Raw genomic sequence first — 19024 nt, forward strand, 5'->3', positions numbered from 1 at the left:
AATTATACATGTAAATTCTAGCCATTGACTCTGGCCTCAAAACAATAGGCAGAATGCCTCCCTCTAGACATCTCAGCTCCGAGTTTTAGAATTTCACAATGCTTGACTTATCAGCTTTCTTACAGCAGAGTGCACTGTTGTTACATTTTTTTCAGTTCAACATCCAAGACGGTCTTTTCATGTGTAAGAGCTGAAGCCTGTGGCTTACATTAATATTTACAAGTGACAGAATTATCTACAACATTCTATCTAGCTAGGTTGGCAGCCTTTACCTATCTTCACAAATATCACAAAGAGAGAATGTAGAAAAGAAGATGAGTAAAGTAGAAGCTGAAGTTATAGAGTGCCTGCAAAGTGAAGAATTTTCACAGGTTACATCACAACATGATGGAGTGAGTCCCCAAAGTAAGGAGAAGCAAGAAGATCTGGAGACATCTGAAGAAGAAATATGGACATGGGAAAGAAAAAGGGATTTAATATGGTGTAATATTTATGCAAAAGAGAAAACAAAACTAACAAATACAAAAAGACCACCACCAAAGATATTTGAAGAAAAATACAGGCAAAGGAATCCGGACTTGGAAAACTTTACAGTACAAAAAATAAGAAGACAAAGAGGAAAAGTAGAAAAGGAGATTAGGAATGGAGAAGTTAAATAGAAACTGAGGCTATGGAGTATCTGCGAAGTGAAGGATGCAGTGCAGAAAATCTGATTAGTAAAGCACCTCAATAAGAGAGGTTCATTGGTGTTTATTGGCTAACAACCACAAGGGCCTTTTTAAGCCTAGCCATGCACCCCAAATCTCTGACAAGTTCTGATACCATTGATAAGTGTAAGCATCTGCATTAGAGACATAGGTGTAAAACCAGGGATGAATTTCTGGTTTCCCATCCAGAAAACAAGAAGGATGCTTCATGTTCGCCAAATGATTTATAAAAATCAGTGTATACCAAGATTATATATTCCCTGTTCTGAAGGAGGTATGAGCCTCTTTGAAATTGATTACATGTATAGATCTGCAACCGTGAGACTCCACACATAGCTGCTGACCTCACAAGACCCAAATGTAGTGAAAATTTTGAAACATGAGGAGAATAAATAAAAGATGACTTCTCTGCTTAATCTAGCAAGCATATTGGCATCAAGCAGGAATGGAAATCAAACCAGAAGTAGATAACAATCAGGCAGCAACCAAATGTGACAAAAAAAAAAAAACAAAAGAAAGAATATAAAGTGAAGGACCAGATGAGAAGGCAAGAAATGTGGAAAATGCATAAATGTAGTTGGAAGTATAGAAAACCTCTGGAAAAACCTGATGTTGATCAGGAGGAAAATTCAAACCAAGAGATGAAAGGTTATTATTGGTGGCTCAAGATAGTGGGCTGCGTACGCATTGGTTTACAAAGTCCATTGAATATGTGGGAGAAACATGTTGTTTTGTAAAACCGTATTGGAAATAGTCGCACAGCTCGTTGCTGGTTGTGACATACTAATGGCAGAAGGACTGTACACTGAAAGCCATAATAATGTGGCAAGATTGTTGCACTGGGGATTGTGCAAACATTATGGTATTGAAGTGGCTGAAAAACACTGGAAACATGAGCCACAAAGCATCATAGAAAATGATGAAGTCTACATCGCATGGGATCATCCATTACCAACAGTTCAAAAGATAGATGCTAGAAAACTGGATATAGTGGTCCATGAAAAGAAGACTAAAGGAACATTGATCATTGAAACTGCCACACCCAGTGACTACAGTGTCTTGCATACAGAGAGAGACAAATTCATAAAATGTCAGGATCTGCAGGCAGAAACGAGAGGTATGTGAAAGAAAGATACCCAGACAGTTCCGATAGTAGTAGGAGCAACGGGTCTTATAAAAAAGAATCTACAGTCATATTTAGATATGTTGCCAGTACATCTAACCCTGTACGAATTGCAGAAGGACTCATTACTGGGCACATTGCTGGTGAAGTGCACTTTTGGGTGACATCAAAGATTGAAACAATACTAATTTCATGAACTTTAATCATACTTTGACTTAGGAATGGGATCCTTTCCTGTCATGGTTTTAGAAACCCCAAGGACTTGGATAAATTAAAAACGAGAGAATCTGGCTGAGGTTGTCCCCTCTTAAGGAAGAATTTAGAAACAGGTTCTTGGATGCCATTGTGCCTGCCTGGGAACTGGTATGACCACCTGAAGAATAAGCATGCCCTCACCTCTTTGACTTCTGTGAGCCACCTGTAACCCTTCCTCTGAAGGTCATGCCAGCCACAGAAGAGGAAGAAGCCACCTTTGTGTTAGGTAGCCTTTCTCTGTCCTGCTTTCCTAAAGTTGACCTACAGAAGCCCAGCAGCAGTCCTGACTGTAGTTTAGAACTGCATGTACAGGTGAGTTTGCCTTAGCTGCTTGGAGAGCCATCACAAACATCTAGTGAGTTCTGTATGTGGTCATCTTCAGTGCATTCCAGAGCTTACAGACTTTTCTCCAGAGGGAGCTCCCTTGGCAGACTATGGTCTGTCAATGGAGAGTTGGCTGTATTATACACTTCTGCTCTGCCACTCCAAGGGTTTTGCAAGTGATTTTTGGAGCATGCAAGCAGTGGGAGGTTTTTTTGTTTGTCTTGCAGTGTGTAGATGTGGTGTTGGTATGGACACTGATAACCAGTTTGTGTAAGAGGTTTGCCTTCAGTTGTATTATTTTTTTACACCTCTCACATGTGTATTCAGCCTCTGGTAATAGCAAATTGTTATTAATGTTTGGCAGTTTGTACACTGCCCTCTGGGTGCCTTGTGTTGGAAGGCTGGCAACTGATGGAGCAGAGTCAGACTGAGTACACATCCAGGTGGCGTACAGAATAAAATCCTATCAAATGTCACAACCCTTGGTCTATCTAGGATGGAAGAAAGCTGTATGATATATAAAGTAACAGTGAAGGGTGTAAACAGTGCAACAGAGTATAATGCAGTACAGCACAGTAGCTTTTTGATCTATAAGGCAGCAGTGAGCATAGTAACAAAGTAGTGCAGCCTTGTGTTCTGCAGCAGAATAAAATACGATACGAGATGCCACAGTACAACTCAGTACAGCTCACTGTAGTGCAGTTCAGTACAGCACAGTGCAGTACATATGGATTAGCTAAACAGCAGGCTAGGATGGGAGGCCGCAAAACAGTAAAGCAAGGGATGTACAGTGAAATAATACTATGAGTGCCTGAGCATCAACAAGGATATCACAATGCAAAGATCAATGTAGTACCAATTTATTAGGGAGTGGCTGAGCAGCAGGCACAGATGCCCCATTGCATATTCCAAAAGCTATGCGTACGGCTGTCACAAGTCATCACTTATTAGTTAATAGAAATTACAAAATGTCTCAAGGTTCTATGAAGTAAGAGGGAATGAAGGTGTTAGAGAGTATGAGGCCAATAAGAAGTTTGGACTGCCTGGTAGAAACTGCTTTCCCTATCTGGGATTAATATCTTAGTATAGGGAATGAGAAAGTGATGGGAAAGTCCTGCCTGAATGACCTGTTCTTGTCTAGAATAGAAGCTGCATATAAAATATTAGATGAGAATAAGAGTCAATCAGAGGAGGATGGAAACGATTTGGAAGAGAGACTGGAAAAACAATTTACAAGGGAACAATGGGAGGACATAATATATGGCTACTAAGTAAGCAACAAAGTACAGAAGGTTTAGGATTTTGCTTAGAAGTGTTTGCATAGGTATTTTTATACCCCAAGCAGACTAAACAGTTTTTCCTCGGGTAAATAGCAAATGGTGGTGGTATGATGGGGAAGAAAGAAAGAACTGAGAACATGTTTTTTTGGTAATGTAATGAGTTGGCAGAGTTTACAAATTCCCTACCGAGTACTCTATCAGACATATTGGGGGAGCAAATGGCTATAACTAAGGATATGATTTTTTTATTTGACCTTGGACAAGGGATTTGACTTGCCTGGTCATAGTGCCAAAAATGTAATTACTAGAAAATGGAAACCGAAATCTAAACACGCTGTATTTGAAGTTTTGAATACTATATTTTAAGAGAGATAAAATAACTGGAAGGGGGATCTTTAGAAAAGGTAAGGAGCAAAATACAGAGAAATAAATGAAATTTGTAGAAACAATAAATGCAGAATAATGTTCAGGATGAGTGATGTTCAAGGGAATGTGAGAATTGAGCAATTTAAGTAATGTTGGATTGAATGACAGTTGTAAAGAAAGAAAACATGTTATGTGCAATGTGTACATTGAAAACATTGTTACTATGGTTTTACTTTTCTGTTAGTGTATGTGTGCCTATGTCTTAAGTGATAATTTAGAAAAGATGTTAAAAGAGTTTGAGGAAGGTAATACAACAGGTAAAATATTATAAGAGGTGTTGAGTACAGTAAGCATGGATGCTGTAACTCAGTATGCAAGTCATCAGTGTCAGTCTTAGGGTGTCACAGTAACAGATGCAATGCAAAAGTGTGTAATATAGCAAGATGCTGTATGCTGTCACAGCAAGAGTACAGTAAAGCAGGGTTGCAAACATTCAATCACAGCAGTAATGCTTCACAGCAGAGCAGTAAACAACCAGCCACAGCTGAGAATTGCTCAACAAGGAGTAATGGTTACCATTGCTAAATCCAGCAACACTAGCAGACTGAAAGAGCTAAAACTGCCACCACCTGCAATCAAAGTCAGACAGGTGTAGGTGAGCACTAGTGACCCATGACTGGTCTAGAAATCCCAGGTGGCTTACATGTTAAGAAATTTGATGACCCTTGGTTTATCTAGGCGGGAGGAAAAGCTGTAGGATATATAAACTGACAGTGGAGTACTGCAAACATTGCAAAAACAGTGCAACAGAGTATGTGCCAAAAACTGCCACTGCCTCCCTCTTAGGGATTGGGAGAAGTAGTACAGTTACAAAGACGAGTACTTTCTACTGTTGTGTACACTCTAATACTATGTTGTATATTCTGCAATCTGCTGAGCTAAGTGCAACACTTCCCAGATGCTGAGAAACTGTTTGTTGGTGTCGAACCCCTGTTGCTGGGCCTTGAATTGATGGACATTTCACATCAATCTTTTGGTAGGCTCTTCTCTTCCTTCAGCAAAACCCATCATAGATCTCAGTAATGGACACTCATTGACAGGTGAGCTTACCTAGGCTTTCACATAGTGCAGAGAATAGGTCAAGCAGGATGTACGATATCAATCATTTGAGTTCAGGGTTGTGCTTCTGCCCCCTGAAGACCTGGGAGAAATACCTACTTCTGGGCCTATTCCTCATCTGATCAGGTAATTCATCAGTCTTGTTTCTAAACCAACACATAGGCTTTAAGGCCATACACTAGTGCAGGGAAGTGATGCTTGTCTGGCTGGCTGTGGGTCACAGACAAGGGGTGCCCTTCTCTTAGTAGTTCACCTACCATAGAAATCAAATGAGCTGGTGGATGGTATGAGACAGGTCTCCATTCCTGCCCTGGAGTTCAGCATTCTTAGGCCATGATTGATGAGGATCTCACAAAAGTGAAGTATTTTGTAGGGCGACTTGAATTGCCATTCAGGTGAAAGTTGCTCCCCCCCCCTTTTTTTTTTTGCTCAATGGAACAGGGCAGTGGGAACATAGTGATGGAAATATCCTCTCTTTTTAGGAATGGGATTTTCTGTACTCATTCTTCTGATCTTTCACATCATTGAAATGGTTCACTTACCTGTTAAGGGTCTATCTTATGAAACTTAAACCTGATAAAGCAAACTGGCTGAGGCTGCAACTAGATGAAGCTTATAAGGAAGTGATTATGCAGGCGACCCCCCACACAGTGTTCGTGTGTGTGATTTCATTCTCCCATGCCCCCTTACTTTTATATACTAATTTCACAGTCACACAAGCATGGAGAAGAATTAAAAAAAAAACACAGTTACTGCTGGTGCAATCACAGAAATTGCAACATCACTGATTTCTTATGAGGAACAGTGATTATGAAGTTCATCGTCAAGCAGTTGAGCTCAATGTGTTGCAACCTTATCCACTTTTCACTCAGTAAGTAGTAGGGCAGCTCACTGAAAGTTTTGGAAAGAAACACCAAAACTCATTTTTGTCACCCATTGGTGGCTGAGAGAGGAATGGCTTCCAATTATAACGGCCTAGTAGTACAGAACATCATCCACATGCAGCTCAGAGATGCCGCCTATGTCTGCGGGACAACCAGTTTCATCTTATGGCTTAACTAATGATGCAGACCATTGTATTCTTTCAGATTTACTGATGGTGGTCTTTGAGGTAATCAAAACAAGCAGGAAACCTTCTGCTTGTCAAGCTTACACTCCTAGGTGGGAAAGGTTTTCTGATCTTTGTGGAGTGGTATTTTGTACTTCCCTAATTGGTTTCCAGGTAATTCTGACTTATCTTTTGACATCTGTATATTTTGGGTTTCATTATTTCTTTGTCAAGGTGTTATGTCAGATGTTTCTGAACATCATTGCCTTGGGGAAGGAAGGATCATGGCCCAGCACCTACCTGGTCAAGCAGTTCCTTAAAGGATTGCCGTGTTTTCCATTGAAGAACCCCTCCCCCTTGGGTCCCAATCATAATGGTGGGGAGGATGCTCATCCACTATTTGAGCATACTGCCTCAACAACATTAAAGTTCTTCTCTTGGAAAACACTTTTCCTGACCTCTATTACCTTAACATGAAACATCTCAGAGCTTTAGACCCTTATGTGTAGGAAACTGTATGTGGTCTTTCAGAAAGATAGTCCCTTTCTGAATGAACCTACACTTCCTCCCAATGATGGCTTTTAGATTTCCCTGAACAAGTCTGTCCATGTGCTGAATTTTCTGGAGATAATAGAAACCAGGGGAAAGAAACCATGCAACACCTTGGATGAGCCAGCAGCTGAAGGGCCTGGTAGTTGCAAAGCAGCCGCTTCATGCACACTTTCACCAAGCATTATTCTTCAGAGACTGAGGACATCTGGTCACTTTAGGGGAGATTTTGCTCTATGAGCTTTGGCCTTTGGTAGCCCTCTAGTTCCTTCCACCGTAATCTCTGATGATACTGCTTGGGATTCAACCTAGCCTTGTTTAGTCTAGATCGACTCTTCATGATCTGAAGGATTTAAATGCACCAGGCCTGCCTGTCAACAAACTGCTTCTTTTTAAGTTCTTAACAAATTCAGTCATTACTACAGTGATACTTTCTTATTTATTGTAGCTTTTTTGTGCCCCCTTCTTCTTCCTCTTTTGCCTTCTATCAGTCATTCCCAACATCAGTGTCTTCTCTAGTGAATCCTGTCTTTGCATTATGTGGGGCAGTGTATATGAATTTTGGTTTTACTATCAGTCCTTCCAGCGAACAGTGTGATTTTTTTTTTTTACCTTAAGCAATGACCGAGCTTCTTGCAGCCATGATTCTCACAAGTTTTCTCAACACCAGAGTTCCAAAGCATTCATTTTATAGTGCATAGTCTTACTTGTTGTCCAGCTCCCAAAGCCCTTATGTTATTACTGAAGAAAGTCATAGGTTTGACGGTACGGACCTTTTGACAGTGTGATGTCTTTGCTATTTAAAATAGCCATATTTGCAAGAGTTTTCTTTTCAAGAAGCAAGCGTCTTACTTTTTCTTGGCTGCAGAGATCTTGAGCCCAGGAAAATTAAATGTGTCACTGTCTCTCCTTATTTCCCATCTGTTTGCGAAGAATTGACAGAGCACAATGACATAATTTTTGATGTTGAAAAACAAGCCAGCCTTTGAACTTTCTACTTTCAGCTTCATTAACAGACTCTTCAACACTTCCTCACTTTCATCCATTAGAGTGGTATCATTTGCATGTTTGAGTTTAATATTTCAACCTGCAGTTTTGAGTCTGGCATCTGATTCATCTAACCCAATATGTTGAGTGCTATATACAGTATATACATTAAATAAGTAGGGTGACAATACTCCTTTCCCAGTGTAAATGCTTTAGATTAGTCAGTAAGCAGAAGTAAATATTTAACTCCCTTGCTTCTGTATTACCCAGCAAATTATGTCAGTCTGATCGTTGGTACCACTGCCCCTTCTAAAACCTGTTTGTACATCTGACAATTTTTGGCGCATATATTACTGGACTTAGGCTTGTAAGATATTGAGCATCACCTTACTGGCATGTGAAACAAGTGCAGTTGTTTTTTAATTTGAAATCTCATTAACGGTGCTTTTTCGTAGATTGGAATATAAACTGATTTTCCATTCCAGTTGCTGTCTTGTGTTTTCCAAATCTGTTGGCACACTTCAGCAAAGCTATAACAACACCATTTCTGCAGGATTTTAAACAATTCAGCTGGAAATCCATCACTTCTTGCAACCTTGTTATTAACATGACTTTCTAGGGTGAATTAAACTTCACTCTTCACAATGTCTGTCTCCAGATCAGAAAAAAACAAACATTTTTACTGTGGTCTATCCTCTCTATAGCAAGGAAAATTGTTACTAAATGTTGGAAATCCTAATCTACTCCTGTCTTTAAAGTTGAGTTTATTCATCTTGTGAAACACATTTGTAAGAATGAGATTGCTGCTATAAAAGCAAGGACTAACAACACAACTCCTCATTTAACTGCTTGGACAAAATTTGTCTAATCTGTTAGAGAAATATTAAGTGTTCTCCTATGTACAGGGGATATAAAAAGTTTACTCACCCCTGTTAAAATGATAGGTTTTTGTGATATAAAAAAAGAAGTTGACTCAGAAATTGCCAGGCAATCCAGTATGTAGAGTAAAAACTTTCTTTATTCCATAAACAGACATAAGCAATTTCGCAGAGATACTGCTTCATCAGATGTAATTCCAAACTGATTTTTTGCCATTTAAATATAAAAAGCTATCACCAATTATCCAATCAGCTAAAGCTCGTTGTTAAAGAAACAGTACCAATTACAGTGAGGGGTACAGAGAATATGCTAGGGGGGCTGGAATTTAGTGGAGAAAACTGGCAAAGGCATCAAGGTATTGGGAGCAAACAGCTAGAGAGGGAAGAGAAATTGTGCAGGAAGAGACATTTGCATTGCAGATTACAGACTGCCTTCCCTGTCAGGGACTGATATCAGAGTACAGGCAAAGAGAAAGGAATAGGAGAATTCTAAGTGAAAACCCTGCTCTAATGGAGTTTTTGGACAAGTAAAGAACAGAAGCTGCTATTAAAATATTGCACAATAACTAGGAATTAATCAGAGGAGGTCAGAAAAGATTGGGAAGAGAGACTGGATAAGCGATCCATAAGGAAACAATGGGGGAACATATGTATGGTTCCAAGATATCAAACAAATACTAGAAGGTTTAGAATTTTTGCTTGGAAGTGTTTGCATAGGTACTTTTATACCTCAAGTAGACTACAAAGGATTTCTCTTCAGGTAGATGGCAAAAGTTGAAGTGTGATGGGGAAGAAAGAGGTAAGTGGGAACACATGCTTTGAGAGTCTAATGAGTTGGCATACTTTAAAAACTCCCTAAAGATTACTCTGTCAGAAATATTGGGCAAGCAAATGGGTGTCACTAGGAAATATTTTTTTGAGCTAGTGTACAGGATCTGAATTGCTTAGACATAGTAAGGCCTTGTTAAGTTTAATTCCGGTGGCTGCCAAAAAAGCAATTACTAGAAAATGGAAATCTGACTAAACCAACTGTGTTTGAAGCGGTGAGTATTGTAACAGAGGTAAAATAACTGGAATTTGGGCCTCTAGAAAAGGGTAGGAACAAATTACATAGAAAAAAAATGGAAATTGTGGGAATGATACATGCAGAATAGGTTTTGGAGGAGGACTGAGTTTTAAACGAAGGCAGGAATTGATCAATTTATGCAATGTTAAATTGATAATTGTATAAAAGAATATATGTGACGTATAATGTTTGTAACTGTGAACATGTTGACATGGTTTGTTTTATTTTTACGTAAATGTATGCTTGCCTGTGTCAGTGGTGGTTCAATAAAGGTGTTAAAAATACGGACATTCTGCAAAAATGTGAACAGCTGAGGTATGATGCACGACGTCTTTAAAGATGGGGAGATTTACCTTCTCTGCAAAAGATCTTTAAACACTATGACTGAACACAGTATTCATTTCTGTTTATTTACAGAACTGAATATGAAATGTCATCACTACCTGGAGTTTTGCCCCTTGCTTGCCCTTGTAAGAATTCCAGTAATTCGTCCTGGGTTCTTGGGCTCATCTTTGCAGCCACTTGTTGTGGCAGCCTTTCACAACTCTAAACATTGCAGAGAGCCTTAAATTTCATTCTCATACTTGTTGCATATTTTCTTTGCCATACGTAATTGCTGGTACTGTTCACTAAATGCCTCAGTTGTTACCACTGGAGCTGTGTAGAATTTAGCTCAGTCTTCTCTTTTTAAATCTGTAGAAATTCTTTGTGACCTTTGCTGTTTGTCTAACTGTTAGTCCTTTCTGCTAACCAGGTGAATTGATACTTTAGTGATTTTCACATGCACTCCTAATTCTTCTGTTTTTGTGCAGTCATACTTCTTGTCAACAAGCTTTGTCTTCTATTATTTTGTTTTCCCTGTTTGCATCCTCCTACAGTTTCACATCTTCACCAAAAAGTTTGTTTTGCAGACTATCTTCGTGTTTCACTGTTGCAGTCATTGCATTTGGGTATTCTGCTGGCAGGTTGCCCTCAGTCGGCCTGAATTCCAAAGTCTTGGGTCCTGCATCGGTTGCTGTCTCCTCTTCCATGACGTCAGGTCGTCAGGGGTATAAAACAAGCAGCCAACACCATTTTCTTTATTTTTTCTTGCGGTGCAGTGCCCGAAGCAGAAGCAGTTCGCAAGTGCTGGTTGGCCGAATCCTGAAATTTTCGAGTTTCAGAACCAAAGTCTTCACTAAAGCTAAGTACCCCATTGGGGAAACGTTTTTCTTGCTCCATACCGATGTCAGAAAAAATTAATAATTGCATACTTTACTTGTGGGAAGCAAATACCTCATAAGGATTTCCATTTATACTGTATTCCTTGCCTAGGCCCTGATCACAACGTGCCTGGCTGTCGGTTTTGTGCTAGATACAACCAATGCACTATTAAACGTCGGTATATTTTTGCATCAAAATATTTTGGAAACAGATTTAACTACCCTGAAATGTCATTGGATAGCAATCTGGCTACCGGAAAGAAAAGGACAGAGACAGACCATCGAGGTCCAAAACCGATGACAAAGCTTCTCCTAAGCCAGTTGCTGGTTTGCCGGTACTCAGTGAGGCGCTTTCGCAGCCCCTGATACCCGCTACTTTAGAGTCGCAGGCCCCTACCGAGACCCATGTGGAGTCTGGCACGCCGCGAGATACTCAAAGTATTGTACCCACGGATGTCTCTCCCTTGGATGGGTCCAGAGCCGCTGAGCAGGCACCGGCTTCTGAGGGTGTATTCAGGCCTCAACATTTTTATATAAAACTGACGACAGCTGCAAAACTAAAGACAAAAGCAACTTCTAAGGCTAAAAAACTGATGCATTAGCCATGTGCACAGGCCGTTATGCCTAAAAAACAGATGATCAAAATGGCTGAAGACCTAATTACCTTGATCAGGGGTTCCCAACCCCCTCCTGATAAGAGGCCTAGGCAAGACACTGATTATGAATCTTCAGATCAGGTTTCTATTTCTTCTGATTCCTCTTCTGATCAGGAATTATCTATACCTCCCTATGAGGATTCTGATGCAGAGGACTCCATCCCATCTGCATCACCTCCTGAAAATTATTCATTTGGAGAAACCTTGCATACTTTGAGGGAGCATTTTCACTGGGAGAGTCAGGATTTCTCAGAATCAAAAAAAGAGGCTCAGGGACTTCCTTCTTCTCCCTCAGCACAGGCCTTTAGCCATACCCCCTGTTTTAAACATTGTGGATGTTGTGTTTTCAGAGTCAAGCTTGACTCCTGACTCCTTACCTCCGGCTCCCAGCAAGCCTGACAGATATTACAGGGTCCCTGACTCTCACAAATCTTTATTTAGAAACCCTGCTGCTGACCCTGAAACTATTTCACAGGGTCCAAAGGGAGTTAAGGCCTCAACAGCAAAAAATCCTACCCCCTCTGATAGAGATTCAAGGGCACTGGACAGATGGGGAAAGAAAGTATATACATCTGCAACCTTGACAGTTAGGGCCTTAAACTGCCAGTTCCATATGCTCAAGTATCAACATGATGTTATAGGATTTCTGAAACAGAAAATGATGTTGATTTCTGAATGTGCAGAAAATAAAGAATTGCAGGAATTATTGCATGCAGCTGAACAAGTTGGAAAGCATACTTTGCAATGTGGTTTTGATTCCTTAGAGGCCTCCTGTAGGGCCGCAGTTACTGAATTTGTGATTAGGAGGCATGCCTGGCTAAAATTACAAAATTTGCCTGATCATGTTAAAGCTAAATTACTGGATGCACCTTTACAGCATGATACTCTGTTTGGTATTAAGGCAAAAGAGGTTTTAAAGAAAATGGAAGACAAAGCTAAGTCTATGCAAACTGTAAAAGACTTCTTACAAGTGCAGCCACCAAGATTCAGTAGACACTGGCCTACAAAAAATTGGTCCTTTCCTGTGGCTGACAGAGCTCAAAGGGGCAAATCCAGACGCCCTAAAGGTTCTAGATACCAGGCACAAGATTCTTACAGGTCAAGGCAATGGGGTGCTTCTACCTCCAAGTCAGTCCCAATGACTTCCCTCTTCCATCACCAAGCACTTACCTTTTGGCAGCACCCTTAGGGGGAAAATTATCACTTTTTGCTCAAAATTGGCAGTTAATAACCCAGGACAAGTGGGTGCTAAACATAGTATCACAGGGATACAGTTTCCATTTCCATACTCTGCCAGTGGCAAACGGTTGGCCGGATCTGCCAAAAAATCAATGGGCAGAGGCACAGAAACAGGTTACGTCCCTCATGGATATGGGGGCTATTCAGCCAATACCAGAACAGGAAAAAGGACAAGTTTTTTATTCAAGACTGTTCTTGGTACCCAGAAAGGACAAGGCCTGGAGGCCAATACTGGATTTATCAATTTTGAAACATTCCTGGACATTCCAAAATTCAAAATGCAAATTTTGCAGCAGCTTCTGCCCATGCTGAGCAAGAATGCTTGACTGGTGGTATTAGACCTTAAAGAGGCATACCTGCATGTCCCAATAAGGGAATCGTGCAGAAGATACCTCCATGTCAAGGCTGGCTTAATGCATTACCAATTCTCTGCACTGCCTTTTGGCTTATCTACTGTGCCCAGGGTCTTTACACAGTGCCTGGCACCAGTAATTGCTTTTTGTAGACAAAGAAGTATACAAATATATCCTTACTTGGACGACTGTCTCATTCAAGCAGAGAACAAGGACATTCTTCTTCAGCACCTGGCATTTGTGAAAAGGCTTCTAACATGCCTAGGGTACACAATAAATGAAAATAAATCACAACTGCTACCCTCTCAAAAGATAACATTCCTGGGTGCAAGCTTGACTACAACTGCCCAGATGGCTTTCCTCACGCCAGACAAAGGCAACTGACTACTTACTTCAAACTGATGGCAACAAAAACCTAGTTATCTGCAAGACAAATTCTGCAGGCTTTGGGGTTCATGGCATCCTGCATCCTACTGATTCCATATGCAAGACTGCATATGAGGAAACTTCAATGGTACTTAAAAAGTTTATGGAGTCAACATTGTCACAGTCTGGAAACAATGATTCCTCTCATTCCCTGCCTACAACAGGAGTTTCTAAGGTGGGCAAAGGCATGTCACCAAAACATGGGATGGGCCTTCACTCTACCCCCTGCCAGCCAAACCTTAACATCAGATGCATCAGATTATGCATGGGGGGGGCCCACCTGGCAGGTAGATGCATTCAGGGCATATGGACCCCAAAACAAATCCATCTGCATATCAACCAAAAAGAGATGTCAGCTGTTCAAAATGCCCTGACAGCCTTCAAGGACTTTTCATCCAGGACAACTACTGATAAAGATGGACAACACCACGGTTATGTGGTATATAAACAAGCAGGGGGGCACGCACTCATACCCCCTTTGCAGACTAGCCATGGCACTGTGGGACACAGCTATGACTTACCAAGTACATCTTCAAGCTCAATTCCTGCCAGGAAAACAAAATACTCTGGCTGATGATTTAAGCAGAAACCTTATGGACCCTCACGAGTGGAAACTAGATCCACAAGTCTTCAGCATGATAACAAAGAAATGGGGGAGCCCGGACATAGATCTATTTGCCTCTCCTCAAAATTACCAATTGAAAAGATTCTGCACAAGGACTCATCACAGACAAGCATGGAAAGTGGACGCCCTATCCTTCAGTTGGAAAAACCTATCAGTTTACACCTTTCCTCCTCTACCTCTTCTTCCCAAGGTCCTACTAAAAGTCAGACAAGAGAAACCAAAGATGATACTAATTGCACCGGACTGGCCCCGCCAATACTGGTACCCAATCCTAAGGAATTTGTCTCAATACCCAGCTTGGACCTTACATCAAAGACCTCAATTACTGTCCCAGCAATGCAGTCAGATCCTGCACAATCAGCTCCAAACACTGAACCTGGCAGCATGGCTGATCATGTAGTTATGCAAACAACACCTCTCAGTAAAGCTGTGATGGATGTCATTTTGGAAGCCAGAAGGCCTAGTGCTAGAAAATCTTATGTTGATATATGGAAGAGATTCTGTGCTTGGAATCAAGCACAAGGAACTGATAAAGCAAAACCAAATATTCCTCAGATATTACAATACTTGACTGAGATGCTTGACAAAGGCCTATCTTTCTCATCAATAAAAATCCATGCCTCTGCCATTTTGGCTCATTACAATACAGAGCCACCAATCTTTTCTCATCCTTTATTAAAGCAGTAGAGGAGCCAAAAATTTAAGGCCTCCCAGAAGATCACCAATACCTGCATGGGACCTCAATTATGTGTTGGAAAAGCTCACCCTGCCTCAATTTGAACCAGCTGCTACTGCAGATCTAAAGTTCTTATCATGGAAAACAGCTCTGCTCCTAGCAATTACTTCAGCAAAAGAGTCTCAGAACTACAGGCCCTCATGGCTGTGGAGCCTTTTATCATATTTCACCCAGACAGGGTGTCTCTGAGGACCAATGCTTCATTCATGCCTAAGGTGGTTTCCACTGTGGCTCTTAACCAAACTATTCATCTGCCAATCTTTTATCCAAATCCACAGAACAAGGGGGAGGGGAGAGAATTCTGCATTCCTTGGACGTACAAGGACAGCTAAGATTCTGCTTGAGCAGGACTAAAGCTCTGAGAAAAACTGAGCAATTACTAATGACATGCTGCAGGATCAGAAGAAAAGGCTATTTCAAAGCAGACTTTTTCAAAGTGGATAAGCCACTGCATTCGTTTCTGCTATTTACATCATGGCAAACCTGTGCCCAAGGGCATTAGGTCTCATTCCACCAGATCTGCAGCTACTTCAGCAGCCTTTCTCAGAGGAGTACCAACCAAAGACATTCTAGAGGCTGCTACTTGGAGTTTTATTCACTCCGTACAAAGCAGTATCATTTGCCTCTCTACTCCAAGTCCAGGGCAGGCTTTGCCACTGCAGTTCTGCAGGGCCTTATAGCCACCACTAATGCTGTTTAGCTCCAGCCTCCCATCCATAGCTTTGGGATTCTACCCAAATGTAATGACTGCAACAGTGCAACACAAAGAACATAGTACAGTTGTGTACCATAAATGTAGATGTTCGAGTGTATTCACTGTTGCAGTCCAGGTTACCCACCCGCCATCCCCCTTTCATTCTGGAGTTTCTCTTTCCTTCACTATCTTCTGCAACCTATGTGATGTATTTGCTTATAGATGAAGGTAAAGTTTGTATTGTTGCATGTATATATAGTTTATATATATATATATATATATATATATATATATATTTTTTTTTTTTTTGCTACCTTTTTGGGGGCACCTGACATCTGGGGCAAGAAAAACTAAAGAAAATGGCATTGGCTGCTTGTTTTATACCCCTGATGACCTGACGTCATGGAAGAGGAGACAGCAACCGAAGCAGGATGAATTCAGGCCGACTGAGGGCAACCTGCCAGCAGATTACCCAAATGTAATGACTGCAACAGTGAATACACTCGAACATCTACATTTATGGTAAGTGTACACAACTGTACTTTCTGTCACTTATGATTTTTAATTATCAAATTTGTTGTTGTTAGGCTAGTGCTTTGGCATGGAGGGATAAAGCCCTAACTGCAGCCCAGGTGACCTAAGTTCAGTTAGCAGCCATGCTGTATGAGGTGCAGGCAGGGGGAGGCATTAATCTAGGCACCCCATATGGGGGAGGTGTGGTCTACAAAGGGGAAGTTTTGAAGTCACTGAAAAATAATATATGTGTAAAGAACAAAGGTGTACAATTTAAAATATGTCTGTTTAAAGATTCAACTACGTTTTTCTTTTTTATAGGAACGATTCCAGTTTCCTGTACAAATGACTGATGTATCTGAGAATGCTAAGGACCTCATACGCAGACTTGTCTGTAGTAGAGAACACCGCCTTGGGCAGAATGGCATAGAGGACTTTAAAAACCACCCTTTTTTTGCTGATATTGATTGGGATAATATTCGGAACTGTGAAGCACCTTACATCCCAGAAGTCAGCAGCCCTACAGATACATCAAACTTTGATGTAGATGATGACTGTTTAAAAAACTCAGTAAGTGAAAGAATGTTATATTTTATTGACCTTTACTTTGATATACCAGAAGAGGGGATTATTACAGATTCCCCTTGTGAAGTAAGCTGGGTTTGTTTTCTCAGTTCAGTTATTACAGTTATGAACTGGTAAGTAAATGTCTTCAGAATCTGTAATTTATGATGTTAAGTTGTCTATGATGTTGTTTTCACTGCTCCAGGTCAGTTTTAATTAGATTAGTCTAATAACTGTTTAAACTCCAGAACTAATAAGTTATTTAAACAAACTCATACTAAGGGGTTTGCTTTAAGCTGAAAGGTTCCTATCTGCTACCTCAGTCTGAGGCACTGGCCCACGTGCTTCAGAGCCCGACTCATCAGCCCCCGCTCCCAACCTATATTCAAATATTTCCCTCCTCACTTTGAGCTCGGAGCCGGGCATCTCCAGAACCGAAGATTCTGTGGTAGCGAGAGGCCGATATATTGCCCACGGTGCCTCGTCCGGCTTCTTTCTTTGAAGAATGAAGAATCTCGGGCTCTCGGCGCCGAGGGGTGTGAGCTCGGGACCCCTTCCACCCCCCTCTCCCCCTTCCCCTGCTGCTGAGCCCTCCACACGTCGCCTCGGAGCCATCTCCATCTCCGGGAGCCAGGGGGAGGTTCTCAGTTTCCTCGGCGGCGGCTCTCTGCCTGCCTGACAGTGTGTTGGAACCTTGTTCAACTCACAGAGTCGGCTCCGTCCCCCCCTCTTCGGTGCCCCAGGTTATGTCTACTCACTCCCTCATCCCAGACCCAGAGGTGGTGGCAAAGAAAGCCTGGACGGCCCCCTGACAGTGGACCCCCCACCCAGAAGACCTTCTAAATTTATAACAGCACCACCAAACAACAAACAATGACCACAAAGGTGTTACTGTGGATGCTATGGTGGTAGCTGCTGCCACCAAGAAGGAACTAGCTGATCTTCAGTGCCTGTTCATCCCCCAACAAAGAATCTAGGGTATGGACACAGCTGCAGATTTTCAGGACAAATGAACACCCAGCTGACTATCCGCTTTTCTACTCCTTCTAGACCTTACCCCAAAGGCCAGAAAAAGGAAAAAATGTGGTTCCAAACAAACAATCTCGGGAATTTTTGCCTGACATTTTAGTTCCCCTCAGGAGGCAGAGGAAAACAGGGGGAGACCAATTTTGGATCTCAGTATCTTGAACAAGTCGTCAAAGAAAACAAGATTTCGGATGGTCATCCCTATTCCATCCCCTCCCCCTCTAAAGGGAAAGGAAATGTGCTGCCTAGACATATGATATACATGCATATCACATAAAATGAACAGAAAAGAGGATTCCCCGCCTAGGCTCATTCTCAGTCATTCATCAATTCATTCCTTGCCCTGGGCCCTGCCCTTTGATGCCCCCCCCGCGGTGGTAGTGTGGCATAAAGGGCTGGTGGATTCCATAAGGATTCAGGGTGTTTCCAGGTTTTCTCCATCTGGCTCCTCAAGAGCTCCCACTTCATGCCCCGAAGACTCTTCCTTTAATGGCCAGGGACTAAAAAAAACTTTGTTAAAAATTAATTGCTTTAGTCAAATTTGCTTTTGTCATTTTTATTACTGTCGCATTTTCTTATATATTAGCGCATTCAACATAACATATGAGACATAACAGACAGAGTAGAACTGACATACACAGACAAGAAAACAACCTCTTCAGCAACAAGCAGGTACAGGCAAGAGGGTTCACAAAGTCTGAGGGATTATGGCTGTATTGCCCAGAACCTATGCTTCCATTAGCCAGATTCCACACCATGAGAATCCTCTCATGATGAGATTCTACACAATAGTCATCATACCAGCTTCTCCGAAATGATCATTATGATTGATAAAAACATGCAAGAATCATCTGAATCATCTTCTGTCTAGCTTCTTCTCAGCTCTTCTTGGACCCTTCCTCCCTTCCTCTCCCTCTGACAATCTTGGACGACGACCCCTGATCCCTCCCGGGGCAGGGGGGCATGATCAGGCAGAGGGGTTCAGGCATGGCTAGAGATGAGAGCAGTGCTTTTAGCGTTGCAAGCCTTCAAGAGACTCTCTCTTTTGGGGGATATAGCAAATGTATATCAACAAACAAGGCGGAACAGGTCCTATCCCCCTGTCGGGAGAAGCACTCCACTTGTGGCAATGGGGGCGATCTTCTTAGTTTCGCCTTGATAGCAACGCATTCCCCCAGGAGTCCAATCAAATCATGATGTTGATCCTAGAGCTATCTCATGCCTCCTCACGGGTCTCTGAAAGACTTGATAGAGAGAAAATTTTTCTCAAGTGGGGTCAGCCTACCTT

The 19024-nt window shown here is 41.6% G+C and overlaps 1 protein-coding gene across 2 annotated transcripts in view; it reads left to right on the plus strand.

Moving 5' to 3' along the window:
• Positions 1–19024, plus strand: part of CDC42BPA (CDC42 binding protein kinase alpha) — a 3351611-nt gene that overhangs the window by 1756269 nt on the left and 1576318 nt on the right. For both annotated transcript variants that reach the window (XM_044059574.1, XM_044059584.1), the window contains exon 8: positions 16468–16716. In XM_044059574.1, coding sequence (XP_043915509.1) covers positions 16468–16716 — 249 coding nt within the window. The remainder of the gene's footprint in view (positions 1–16467; positions 16717–19024) is intronic.

Source organism: Protopterus annectens, chromosome 1.part2 (assembly GCF_019279795.1).
Source record: "Protopterus annectens isolate FY-2018-M chromosome 1.part2, PAN1.0, whole genome shotgun sequence".
NCBI classification, from domain to species: domain Eukaryota; kingdom Metazoa; phylum Chordata; order Ceratodontiformes; family Protopteridae; genus Protopterus; species Protopterus annectens.